Consider the following 13,555-nt stretch of genomic DNA (forward strand, 5'->3'; position numbering starts at 1 on the left):
GACCTTTGACTTTAAGCCTAAAAGCGTGATGAACAAAACCTACATCAGTGAGCTGCCTTGCTGTCTGCGGTCTACAAAGGAAACTGCCTTTTATTTTACTGAATAATAATACGTTTTTTAAATGTATTTTCTAGAGGCAGACCGATATATCGGTTTTACAGATTAATCGGTGCCAATCGGTTATCTGCAAAAATCTGTTGATAGTTGCAGATCATTTTGCAACTCATCATTTTGTAATTTAAAAATAAGAGTCCCCAGTGTGTTTTGGGCTTGTTTATATTTAAAAGTCCCATGTTATGTTCCAAATGTAATCATTTTCTTGTTATTTTTAGGATTTTGGTTGAACAAAAAACTGCATCTGGGATTTTATTCAATTTGAACTCTTTTTCTTTGCCTTCTGTAGTAAGAAAGAATATTTTTTTTTTTTACATTCTATAAATCAATTTGAAAAACTATCAGCCAAATAATCGATTATCAGCCTTTCCCACCACCTTAGTTATCGGTATCGGCGAAATCCACTATTTCCTCTAGAGTTTTGCATAGACTTTTTGTCATTTATTTAAAGTCAACTAGGAAATTTTTTTTTTGTTTTAGCTGAGCTGTGTTTGAAGAAGTGGCTCTTGCACCCAAATGATTAATTATGTGGGCCCGGGTAAGGTATGGGGGCTAATGTGGAGTGTTAAGTGTGACCCATGCTGTTTTGTGTTCAATTATGGTGTTTTATTTAAAGTCTGGAGATGAGTGTTACCTCCTAACTAAGGTAAACCTTGTTCCTAAACAATGTAACACTTGTTGTTTGAACATGTAATCAGCGTAGTGAAACAAATACTATAGCTCTAATAGTATCCGAAAGAAGGATATTGAGACGATTTAATTGCCCTTCATGATCAGCTACATGTAATGAACATGTAATGAAGTCGAAGAATACTGGCATAAACTAAAAAGATAATATGGGGGGCCTGGGTAGCTCAGCGAGTACCTTGTGGTCATTATAATGTGGTTCTCGCTCTCGGTGGGGCACGTGGTGAGTTGTGCGTGGATGACGTGGAGAATAGTGTGAAGCCTCTATGTCTGCGCGGATTGATGGTCTCAGACGCAGAGGCAACTGAGATTCGTCCTCCACCACCCGGATTGAGGCGAGTCAGTACACCACCACGAGGACCTAGATCGCATTTGGAATTGGACATTCTAAATTGGGAGACAATAGGAGAAAAAAAAAGATAATATGAAGCCTCATATACATATTTTAATTAAGTTGAATGAACATGATTAGATTTTGTATGATTTACTCAATATAATTGTGCTGTTTTTACTGAAAAATAATACGTATTTTCTGAAATGTAGATAAATCAGTTATGAGCAACAACGTACCTTAATTCTTTTTTTAAAAACCTTTTTGCAGCATGTGTCTACTTATTTATTAAGGCCATTATTTTATCAATTTATTCTAATAATTATTTTAACATAAAAAAGTAGCATAATACTTTTTCTCACTGGCTTCTGTTTGTTTCCCTCTGAACAGCTTAGGCCAGTGAGGAAAACAGGTTAAAGTTATAGGACACAGATGTTTGAACTAGATAGTATCAGGTGATCAAAATGATGTAATTTGGTGTGTAAAATAATATGCATTCTTTCATCATTCAATGTATGTAACTGTCTAATGTGCAGTAATATGAGTGTGCCATCAACTGAGCTATTTACATTATTTACATTACACTGCAGTGAAGATTGGACAAGTGTTTGCCCTTGAATATGCCCTGCTGACTAATTGAGATGCCATCACTTGGATAGAGTTACCAGTGTTCCAACAGAATTCAGTTTTTGCTGCAAAGTTTAGAGTTTGACGTTAGTATAGGTAAGCTAATGAAATGATACTCTAATAAGAAATCAAAACCACAGCCCCTACAAATATAGGGTAAAATGGTCCATTTTAATTAGATTTAACTATTTTGTTTTTCATTACATTTGAGTACTGAATGAATTAGAAGTATCTTTATATCAGCACTTCTCTAGCTGCGTACGCCATTTGAATGGCATCTTAGAGGAGTAACCATGCTGACTATCTCATGGAAATGCCTTCGCATCTGGAATAAGACTATGATGCTTTTTATTGCTGTCCACAGGCAGCTCACTAGGCTTTGGAACAGACCCTTAATGTTGACAGTATATGGATTGTTAAATCTTCACTTCATTCATGAGTTCAGAAGGTAAATAAAATGGGGTGTACAACTCCAGCGGTTAAATGGCTGACCTTTCTCTGTCATGCAGTTCCTTACAGCTGACCGGCTGTTTAGAGCTGGGCTGTGAAATTGCAGTAATGAGGTTGTGTCCAGTGCAGTGATTTCTGCTGACAGAACCTGAGGGCCACATGCTGGCCTGACACCAACTAACATGATCGACACAAAACAATTAGAACAGTTAATACAACAACACAGGATTTAATGCTTAATGATTTTCCTGTGGAAAAAAAGCACAGCCGCAATGCCGGACCCGTATTTACACGTGTCGGTGGAGGAATAGCTTAAAACGACCTTAGAATCATTATATATGAGTTACTCATGTTCACTGTAGTAATAGCTGTAATGACTGTCAAATAATGGAATGCCTCAATGCAGAAAATTACTTGCACTATTTTTTTTAAACATATAGATAATATAAACCAGGGGCGATTCTCGGATTTCAGTCTTATGACACTGTAATATGTGTGCATTTAATGTATTCCACTCTGTTGCATATATGGTGTTTTGTTTTTTAAACTGTGTTTTTTCATCATTTAAGCTAGCCAGCTAATATTCATTCAGAATATGGTTATTTTCTATACTGAACATTTATATTGAAGAATACAGATAAACCATAAATTATTGGAACTGTTTATTTATTGGCAGTACATTTCATCTGTCCTAATCATTCCTTTTTGTTTTCCATTTATAAATGTATATATCAGAAAGTATAGTCAGGACATTACTGATGTATAGACCCTGATCACAAAGTATAGTCAGGACATTACTGATGTAAAAAACAGCACATCACTATTTGAAAAAAGTCATTTTTGATCAAATCTAGACAGACCCCATTTCCAGCAGCCATCACTCCAACACCTTATCCTTGAGTAATCATGCTAAATTGCTAATTTGGTACTAGAAAATCACTTGCCATTATATCAAACACAGTTGAAAGCTATTTTATTCATTAAATTAAGCTTAACATTGTCTTTGTGTTTGTTTTTGAGTTGCCACAATATACAATAGACTGGCATGTCTTAAGGTCAATATTAGGTCAAAAATGGCAAAAAAGAAACAGCTTTCTTTAGTAACTCATCAGTCAATCATTGTTTTGAGAAATGAAGGCCATACAATGCTTGAAATTGCCAAAAAACTGAAGATTTCACACAAAGGTGTACACTACAGTCTTCAAAAACAAAGGACAACTGACTCTAACAAGGACAGAAAGAGATGTGGAAGGCCAGATGTACAACTAAACAAGAGGATAAGTACATCAGAGTCTCTAGTTTGAGAAATAGACGCCTCACATGTCCTCAGCTGACAGCTTCATTGAATTCTACCTGCTCAACACCAGTTTTATGTACAACAGTAAAGAGCAGACTCAGGGGTGCAGGCCTTATGGGAAGAATTGCATAAAAAAAGCCACTTTTGAAACAGAAAAACAAAAAGAAAAGGTTAGAGTGGGCAAAGAAACACAGACATTGGACAACAGATAATTGGAAAAGAGTGTTATGGATCTTAACCCCATTGAGCTTTTGTGGGATCAGCTAGACTGTAAGGTGTGTAAGAAGTGCCCGACAAGACAGCCACATCTATGGCAAGTGCTACAGGAAGTGTGGGGTGAAATATCACCTGAGTATCTGGACAAACTGACAGCTAGAATGCCAAGGATCTGCAAAGCTGTCATTGCTGCACATGGAGGATTTTTTTTATGAGAACTCTTTGAAGTAGTTTAAGAAGTTCTGAATTTTTTTTTCAAATTGTAATAGTCATTTTTCACGTTATTAATGTCCTGACTATATATTGTGATCAGTTGAATGCCACTTTGGTGAAAGTGTTTTACCAATTTCTTATATTTATATTTATATATATATATATATATATATATATATATATATATATATATATATATATATATATATATATATATATACATACACAGTATATATATATATATATATATATATATATATATATATATATATATATATATATATATATATATATATATGTATATATATAACATGAATCAATCATTTCACAACTTCTATAGTTTAAAGTTATATCAAACACCACAAAAATGTATAACCACACTAAATATGACATTTATTTAGTCGAGTAAATTAACTCTATGATGTTTCTCTGTCTGTCATTCAGATTTGTTCACTGATTCGTTCAGTGACAATTTTTGTAAATCACACCTTAAGATGGCATCAAATGAATGTAGTTTATGTGTTTTGAGAGAGTCATTAAACCATTGATAAAGCACTGAGTCGTTCACAACCGAAACAAGTCTAATTATTCTTTATTCAAATTGGCGTATCTACAAATCTAAGAGAATACATACTGTATAAAAGTAAATCTGTTGCAAAACTCGAGAGCTTGCAGATTTGAATTTGAGAACTTGTACAATAAACATTTGTATTCATAAGCCGAAATGTACACTCACAGCTCGATGTGAAAACTTGTAAAACAAAAATCAGTTAAAAAAAGTTGAATGTTGCAATCTGAACTCAAACAACTATAATTAAAAAAAAAAGTGTTTTGAATTCAGAGTTGCAGACAAATAGTCAAAAATTTGTAAAATGACATTTATATAAATACAGCGACTGACACAAACTTGTATTATATATTTACTTTTGTACTTTAATTCACTTTGCAGTACAACTATGAAATCGGCACTTACAACTTCTCAAATCTGCCAAAGTAACTTCAAATCTTCACGCCTTGACTTTTGCTACAACGTTAGTGAAAAACATGTAGCAAAACTCTGGTGAAGCTGCTGGTGTTGGACCAGTGAAGTCATGACCAATCACAAAAGCTGGAACAATTGATACCAAACCGATCAAAACGGGTCATAGTACTTACTCGATGGAAGCATGAGTAAGTACTAAATCATAGCTATTAGTTTGTGAACTGCTGAGCATGACTATACAATAAGATAATATTAGCCTAAAAATAATTATAAGTGAATCAATTACTTGATTCATGTGATTCATGACTATACAAAAAGACAATATTAACATAAAAATAATTATAAGTGATTCATTGTAATGTCATCAGTCATTTTTACTCATAATTCATCCACCATTTCCTCTCCTTGTTTAACGAGATTACCGAGGCAAACAAATGACATACCACTTCCTCTCCTTCCATCCGTCAGCACATCCTGATCATCAGTCGTTCAGTGAAGGGGTGTATTCATTCAATGGGTCAAACCAAAGATATGCTCCTTCACAGCCCACACTTGAATGCTACTGGCTCGTGCTATAATTGGTCTTTGCAGGCATGAATAGCCACCAAAACAGTCTCGCACTTCAAACTAGATCTCATTGGCTTCGAAAAGGAGAGATGTCAGGGAATAAGAAATATGAGTCAGTGTATGGAGGTGAACAAGAATGATTTGTTCATTTAAAAAATTTGTTCAAAAAGACTGATTTGTTCACAAACCAAACAATCACACTGCGTGCAGCTGACAGGCTAGTAAACGTAACGTTTCTTCAATAATATTAATGAACCATGTGAAATGTCAGCAGCGGTGCTTATAATTTAGCAGCGGCAGTTGTCAATTTATTGTCTTCGTATTATTTTGTGCAACACAGTCTTTCTCATCAACATTACTAAACATTACAAAAAAAAAATGGAACTACAGCTGAATGCATGTGCACAACTTCACGCGATACACTGCGCAAGTGCAAAAGAAGAACCCTAACAGTACAGAGACCAAAACAGCCAAATTAACTGTCACGGCATGGTGGCATTTGTCCGAAATTCAGCACATTGGGTCTGAATTTGAATGAGAAGAATTTGAACAAACATGCTTCTGCGAGATCACGTTGTTTCAGTTTCCAACCCTACTGTCAAGTCAAGCTCCAACATTTAACTACAGAAATCCCACACAGAATGCAATTATCATACATGGTCTCCTCAAGAATATAGCAGTAGATTTACCACATTACCACATGTCCCATTCCAGGACAAAATTTCTAGCCATCAACCAGTGGAAAATATTTCCGCCATATCATTATATCAGTTGTGAATTGTTATGGAGAATCGAGCTATTACTTCCTGACACTAATCACAGAGCGCTCGTCCACAACATTGCTTTCACATTGGTTTCGATGCACTGGAATGTTCCAACATCAACATTTATTTTATACTATTTATTTCAGACTGTGTTCTAGACCTCAATTTGATGCAAGATTGAGAATGTTGGAACAGAGTGATCCCACCGTGAATTCGGCGACAGCATGTCGAAAGTTCTTCAGCCAAAATTAGTCGGTGCCTACCGAAATTTAAAGCACTGCCCCTGGCAGTGGCATAAGCTGGAAGTTTGATGAAAGTATTGGCACGTGTGTGCTCCAGTTTTTCAGGGTACTGGAACATTCGGTAGCAACATGCCGACTTCCTGTGTAATCATGTTGGCTGGATAAGGGGAAATATTTTTCGGAAACGTTTGTGCTTGCTCAAGTTGTCAAAAGCTCAGTTCTCTTCTCTGTAAAACATGTACACCAGAACAATGCTTCACTGTACAATTCACATGTGCACACTTCCCAAAGCAGGCAAACACTGTTTTAATGGTGATCTCAAGCACAACTTTATGGCTTGAATAAAACAGGGATTTAGCAGTGTAGTAAATCCTCTGTTATTGAGGTAATGTGTGAGACAGACCGTGCACTCAGTTTGGGACCAAATCTGAGGTAAAAAAAATGGCTTGGAATGGTTTTGGGACATCTGCCTGAGGTCATTACTTTGATTTATCAGTTCTTAAATCAACATCATTAAAATGAAAGCGATACTCTGATGTTACAGAACATGCAGCATTTAGAGGAAATAAAACTGGAAGCATTTGCAACAGAGTAGTTACGAATGTATTATATGAAGTCCTTTTGAGGCAATTCAGCTGGCTTGGCATCCATCTTGGCAACGCCCTAGGCAGCTGTTTTTTTCAGCTATATATGTACAGTAATATTTTAAATATGAAATACTAAATATGGCAATTGTAACACTTTGCTCAAACAGACTGTTACTCTGATGTGAACGGTGTTTTGTACAGATGAATATCTACAGGTTTCATCATTGCAGATGTAGTGAGCTGTGAAATGCCACCTCCTTTATCACAGTCCAGTTGTCATAGCAACTGCCATATGTAATGTCTGACTTGATACACAGTAACAGAAGGGTAAAGGTTTCATTGAGAACAGTGACTGACTTTGAATCTGTTAGCAAATGAGCCGAAGCCAAGCAGGCATTTCCCTTTACTGGGCCTACGTTTTGACTGTGATTAAACGCATAGTCATGTGTTAAATCGATTAATGTTTGGCTGCACAAAGCTAATTCATGCATTGCCAAAGTGTTTCTTTATAAAGTGAGTAAAGGGAATACATTTGTATTTACAGAGTAAACCCGCCTGAAACTAATGTCAATATTAATTTTATTTTCAAAGATCCTGACTTGCAGTCTACCTTTCTCATAGTTAGCAAATAGCTCTAAGCTAGCTTATTTATTGTTAAAGGAATATTCCAGTTTCAATACAAGTTAAGCTCAATTGACATCATTTTTGGCATAATGTTGATTACCACAAAAAATTATTTTGACTCATCAATCCGTTACAGTGAGACACTTTCAACAGAAGTGAATGGGGCCAATTTTTGGAGGGGTTAAAGGCAGAAATGTGAAGCTTATAATTTTATAAAATCACTTACATTCATTGTTCTGTTAAAATAATGTATTATTTCAGCTGTAAAGGTGTTTAAATCATAATTCTTACAGTCATTTTAGGGTTTTAGGGTTTGTTGACATCACATTGTCATGGCAACAAAGTTGTAAAATTGCAGATAATTTAACACAGAAAAGGTTAGTAAGTGATTTTATCACACTTAAACCATGTTAACACGCGTCTTGTGGCTATAATTTTGAAATAGTGAGTATTTTAATGTTTACAGATTGACCCCATATACTCCCATTGTAAGTGTCTCACTGTCACCCAGATTTTTCTTTTTTTAAAGAAAAGGAGGGGCAGGTCAATATAAATTTTTGTGGTAATCAATATTATGCCACAAATGCTGTCGATTGAGCTTAACTTGTATTGAACCTGGAGTATTCCTTTAATATTATGGGATGCTACATTTAAAGTCAACATGAAATTAAATTTGACCTTGAACTTTTTTTCTTTCTTTTTTTGGACTCTGTATTGGATAAGATCGAATTTATGACAAAAAGTTCTGATGAAACTAATGTTACAATTTTACACAAAATTGGATTTAAAGGTGCACTCAGTTTGGATATGTCGTCTTAGACTTACACTGACACCTAGCGGCTTGGATGCTGCATAATTTAAACGCAATAGTTTTAAATACTGTAGACAGTCATTACACCATTGTAGGAATTCACTATTCACAGTCAGCCAGGATTAATATAATCCCTGAGAGAAAATGTCCAATAACAGGGCGGTTACTGAGATTAAGCGAGTAGTATTCGGCTGGTCATGTGATTCTAACATGGCAGCCCCCATGAGGACCCTAAAACAGTTTTTATATGGTTACTGCTATAACTGGAGTCTTCCTTTTATATAAGTGGTCATGATATTATACATGTTTCAAAATTACAATTCATTTCTTTAGAAGTAAAATAAGAACATTAAAAAGTAAATGAAGAAAAAAACAACTGAGTGCACCTTTAAAAAAATATGTAGAATAGAAAGATGATAACTGGTTCTGACGCTTGCTGAATTAAACATTAATGAGGTCATAGCCCCTTTTACTTTTTTAACCCCTCACTGCCACGATATGCCATTCCCACTTTTCACAATCCAAGTCGTGTTTTACTCCAAAATCAAAAGGAACAAATAAGAAATGGAGCCTATTTTTAGGGCCATTAAGATTTTGTACATTGTGACATTAATTTATGACAGTTATGCACATTTTAGCTCCCAATTCTCATTACCGTAATGCAAAAAAAAAAAAAAAAGATGGTCATTATGATATACTCATTACCATAACATAATTGTTTTTAAAAATATCTTTTATTTAAATTGTAGTTATACATTATAGTAATACTCCCTTGGTACTGCCTTTCATTTTTGTTCATTTTAAATTAAGATTAACAAATACTGTACTGTAATACAGTTTTAAAAAAATATTGTGTTACTGCAATGAGAATCATCATTGAAAACAATGGGAATAGTAAAAGTAAAATATGCGGACACATTACAGTAATGAGACCGGGCGGTAAAATGTGTGTAACAGTCCTGAAAATAATATCACACTGCAAAATATCTTTATGGTCATTAACTCTTTAAGCTTTGAAGGTAATTTTAAAGATTTCCTGTTTTAGTGGCATACCCAAAATTAAAGGCTTATAACTTGACCAAAAAACAAACAAAACAAAAATCAAGGAGAGTCAAGTATTTGGTATCATTGTAATGAAAACTTTTCAAAGTTTCTAATAATATAGATTATTATACATTCTGAGACTCTCAGCCTAAGAAACTGCTGAAAATCACAAACAAATTGAGCCAAAAATGTACTTTTTTCTTATTTTTCTTATTTGACATTTTATATCTCTGGGGGTAAATAAGGTGGCTCAGAAAAACTGCTTTTGTTTTGTTCCCAATAATGTCAACTGTATCTGAGAAAATGTTTGTGTTGATACGACAAAGCAATCAAAAGTTATATCATTACAAAAATAATATATCCTAGTGTCCAAAAACGTCTCTCCACGTGTCCAAAAGCCTCTCCAAACAAATAAAACATAATAATTGTACGTAAGAACTAATTATTTGTGTTGTCAGTCGATTGCAATTTTTCATTGCGATTAATCGCATAATATTTTGCAGTTAATCGCGATTAATCGCAGATTTTTAAACGCTGAAATTTGACACTATATATACTTCTTTTCTTGTCAAAATTAATTTATTTCCATCTTAGGAAAGAAAACAAAACAATATGTAACAATATAATGCTTTATTAACATTTTCCAAACAAAGCTTTCCACAAGAAATTCACTAAAATAGCACCAATTTGAGTAACATTAACATTTCCCAGAGTCTAAGTGGGAGTTTGACTAATTGAAAGAACTATTTTCCTCATAGGTTGCATATTCATTGCAATGGGCATTAAATCTCTTAAACTCTCATGCTGCACGATATTAATCTGCTGGCAGACTGTGGCTATTCACTTTGTTATAGCAACCGTGAAGCTGCGTTCATGATTTTAGCATCAGAGTGTCAACGCCAGGGTCAATCTTTGAACTCACCATGAAAAGTGCTTCCAGACAAAAATGTCTCATGGTGCAATTTGGTGATAGTTAAGACTTGACTTGCTTCTGTGGTAATTAAAATGCACTGTACAAGTCCCACCTGGGCTTGTTTTGTACATCAAATATCACTAAGAGCTCATTTCTCCATTATTTTATCATTTACAGGGAAGCACTGTCAGAGATTCTTTTATTTACTTAGATAACAATCTCCTCAGCACTATCATAGGAGAGTATTACGACAGTACCGCCCATAGAATGTAAATGGGAAAGCCGCGTTATGCTATTTTATGCTAAGCTTGTAGGCTCATCTTGTTATAAGGGCTCTGGTGGTGTGTCTCTTTGTGCAGTGTGTGTCAGTGTAATGACTCCGGGCGGACACGTTACAAAGGTTCCGCCCTTCACACAAGTGTTTATGCCATATTAATGGTTAATCGCGGTAATCGCGATTAAGAAAAATGTACGCATTAGATTTTTTAATTAATCTCATGCGTTAACGCGTTAATTCTGAAGCTCTACTAATTATACATAACAATGACTAAAAGTATGCATAGCATGGAGACATGATTTTAGTTCTTAGATTAATGAGTCTGCATAATTGAGTCTGTGTCATTTACTTGGCGCCATCTCCTGGTGGCCATTTGTAACATTGTGCTTCGTGTGGATTATCTAATGATCTATGCATCTGATTACATTGTGTGTGGGCTCGTTTGAAAGATCATCGCCTCCTCTAAGTAATGGTATGTGATATGAGCATTTGTGAAGTTATAAGCAAAAACGCGCATATAAACAACACCAACATAATTGTCAAAGGCATATACTTAGCTATTACTCCATATGCTTTTGTCTGTGAGTAAAACAAATAAACTGGTTGTATTCTACTCTTTGAGAGCTTTCCAACAACATATGACACATGGCTATTTGATCAGTTTTATGTTTTTACTAATTACAATAATATGTACAGTGCAAATTTTTATGTATAAATTATCAAAATGGAACACTTCTGAATTGTCTGCAAACTTTTTGGTCATAATGCCTGCATGCATTGTAAAGTACAGCTTCTAAGCATTCAAACGATACCTATTTTGTGTTGGTTAAGACTGTAGTTATTAATATTTTTACGGTATTTTTTTTCTCACGGGTTAATATAGGCTTAATTTTCTTTATGCAAAATATAATTTATAATTTATAACATATATATATATATATATATATATATATAGCTACTGATTTGGGGTTAAATATGGCCAGGACATTTTCTTGACAAGTTTCATGATAATCACTCGAAATGGGTTAGTGATGACTTTATTGTACACAGTAAATGAAGATATGAAAGAAAAGGGACACTTTGAATAATTTTTCAAAAGGTTTTGAATAACCGAACTTGTTTAGATGTGTCTTCAGTTATGATTGTGTTTCTTTGCAGAAGAGGCGGAGACGAATAGATCGGAGTATGATCGGCAAGCCAACCAATTTTGTCCACACGGCGCACGTAGGGTCTGGAGATGTCTTCAGTGGCATGAACTCTGTAAGTACAGCTGATGCTGATTTGTTTGGTCCAGAATCATCTCATTCTAATTAAGTCCAGGGGTGTGAATCTTTAGACACCTCTTGATTTAGTTTGTTTTTGATTCAGAGATTGAGCGTTCTGTGTACTGAATTGGATCTGTGTCTGTAATGTGTTGACCTGCGTATGGATCTTTTAACCAAAAATGGCAAAATGATTCATAATTAATTTAAACTTTAGTTATGAATGTATTTTTTATTTTTATTTTTTTGCTTCATTTTGCCATTAATAACCTGCTTTGTATTTTTTTAAGTTTAATAATTAGTGTGGAGCCGAAACAATGTTTGTATAAGAAGTGGCTTTAATGTACTTTGATTTGATTTTGTTATAATCCTATGAACTGTGTCCAGGTGAACTCAATTCAGAATCAAATGCAGTCAAAGGGCGGGTATGGAGGAGAGGCCATGCCTGTTAATGTACAAATGCAGCTGGTGGATACAAAAGCAGGATAATATGTTCTTGGAAGGGGTGAGTTATTTCTTTACCATAAACTGTTTCTGGACTGCAATAATTAAAAAAGACATATTTTCTATAAAGTTCACTACCCCTTGTTTGTGGGTGGTGTGGTTTTGTAATTAAAGATCTGTGCTGGAAAATAAAAGGTTGTAGATTTAGACCTCTGACGATCTTTATGAGATTATTGTGTCCTTGAGTAATGCTGCCTTCACGTGCTAAAGGAATGATCGTAAATGTGAGTTTCCCACTCAGAAGTTGCACATTAACGACCCCTCAAGTCGTAATTACGACTGGGAAACTCAGAGATAATTTTGATACTTGAGTTTCCGAGTTGGGAGGAGACGTAAACATTTAACATGGCGGAGATGGGTACAGTTTCTGTAGTGAATGATTCTAAATACAGCTAATTGTTAGCGCTTGCCATTTCAGTCATATTCATTTATGTATATCGGCAACAATTTGATGCATGTTTTAAAATTTGTACAATGTGAAAATAGCTTGTATTTGACCAAAATTCCATTATTGTCAGTAAGCTAACTAATATGTATGTATTATTTAATATGTATTAACTTTAATATAGTGTGAGCGGACGACATGGAGCGTTCTAAAATTAGAAACATTTATTTATTTTTACAAAGGTACGCACACATCATCAACGCTCTGCGTCAACATTCTGCAGCACCACTGAGCGCAACTCGCATAGTTTTCCATTAAATTCGACCCAAATCATTATCAAAGGACAAAGATTATTTACTCTAGCCATCACTGGATGATCTGTTGTGAACATGTATCTTTCATAGAGCCTACACATTGTATTTTCAGTTACAAGTATGTCGTTTTGTGGTTAGACAACTTAAATGAAAGACCTATTCAAGGCTACATACAGAGAAATTGCATAATAAACATCGCCATTTGTAACTGTTCAGTTTGCGCAGTTACAACAGATTCAATAACCTGCAAACTCATCAACGTCACTTTGTTCATTCTTTTTTTTATATATTTTTCTTCCAATTTGGAATGCCCAATTCCCACTGCTTAGTAGGTCCTCGTGGTG

At 34.7% G+C, this 13,555-nt stretch overlaps 1 protein-coding gene across 2 annotated transcripts in view; it reads left to right on the forward strand.

The window, feature by feature from the left end:
- Positions 1 to 13,555, forward strand: part of LOC127434057 (CDC42 small effector protein 2-like) — a 51,908-nt gene that overhangs the window by 32,752 nt on the left and 5,601 nt on the right. For both annotated transcript variants that reach the window (XM_051686509.1, XM_051686510.1), the window contains exons 3-4: positions 11,905 to 12,006; positions 12,396 to 12,513. In XM_051686509.1, coding sequence (XP_051542469.1) covers positions 11,905 to 12,006; positions 12,396 to 12,497 — 204 coding nt within the window. In that variant the 3' untranslated portion in view covers positions 12,498 to 12,513. The remainder of the gene's footprint in view (positions 1 to 11,904; positions 12,007 to 12,395; positions 12,514 to 13,555) is intronic.

Source organism: Myxocyprinus asiaticus, chromosome 43 (assembly GCF_019703515.2).
Source record: "Myxocyprinus asiaticus isolate MX2 ecotype Aquarium Trade chromosome 43, UBuf_Myxa_2, whole genome shotgun sequence".
NCBI lineage: Eukaryota > Metazoa > Chordata > Actinopteri > Cypriniformes > Catostomidae > Myxocyprinus > Myxocyprinus asiaticus.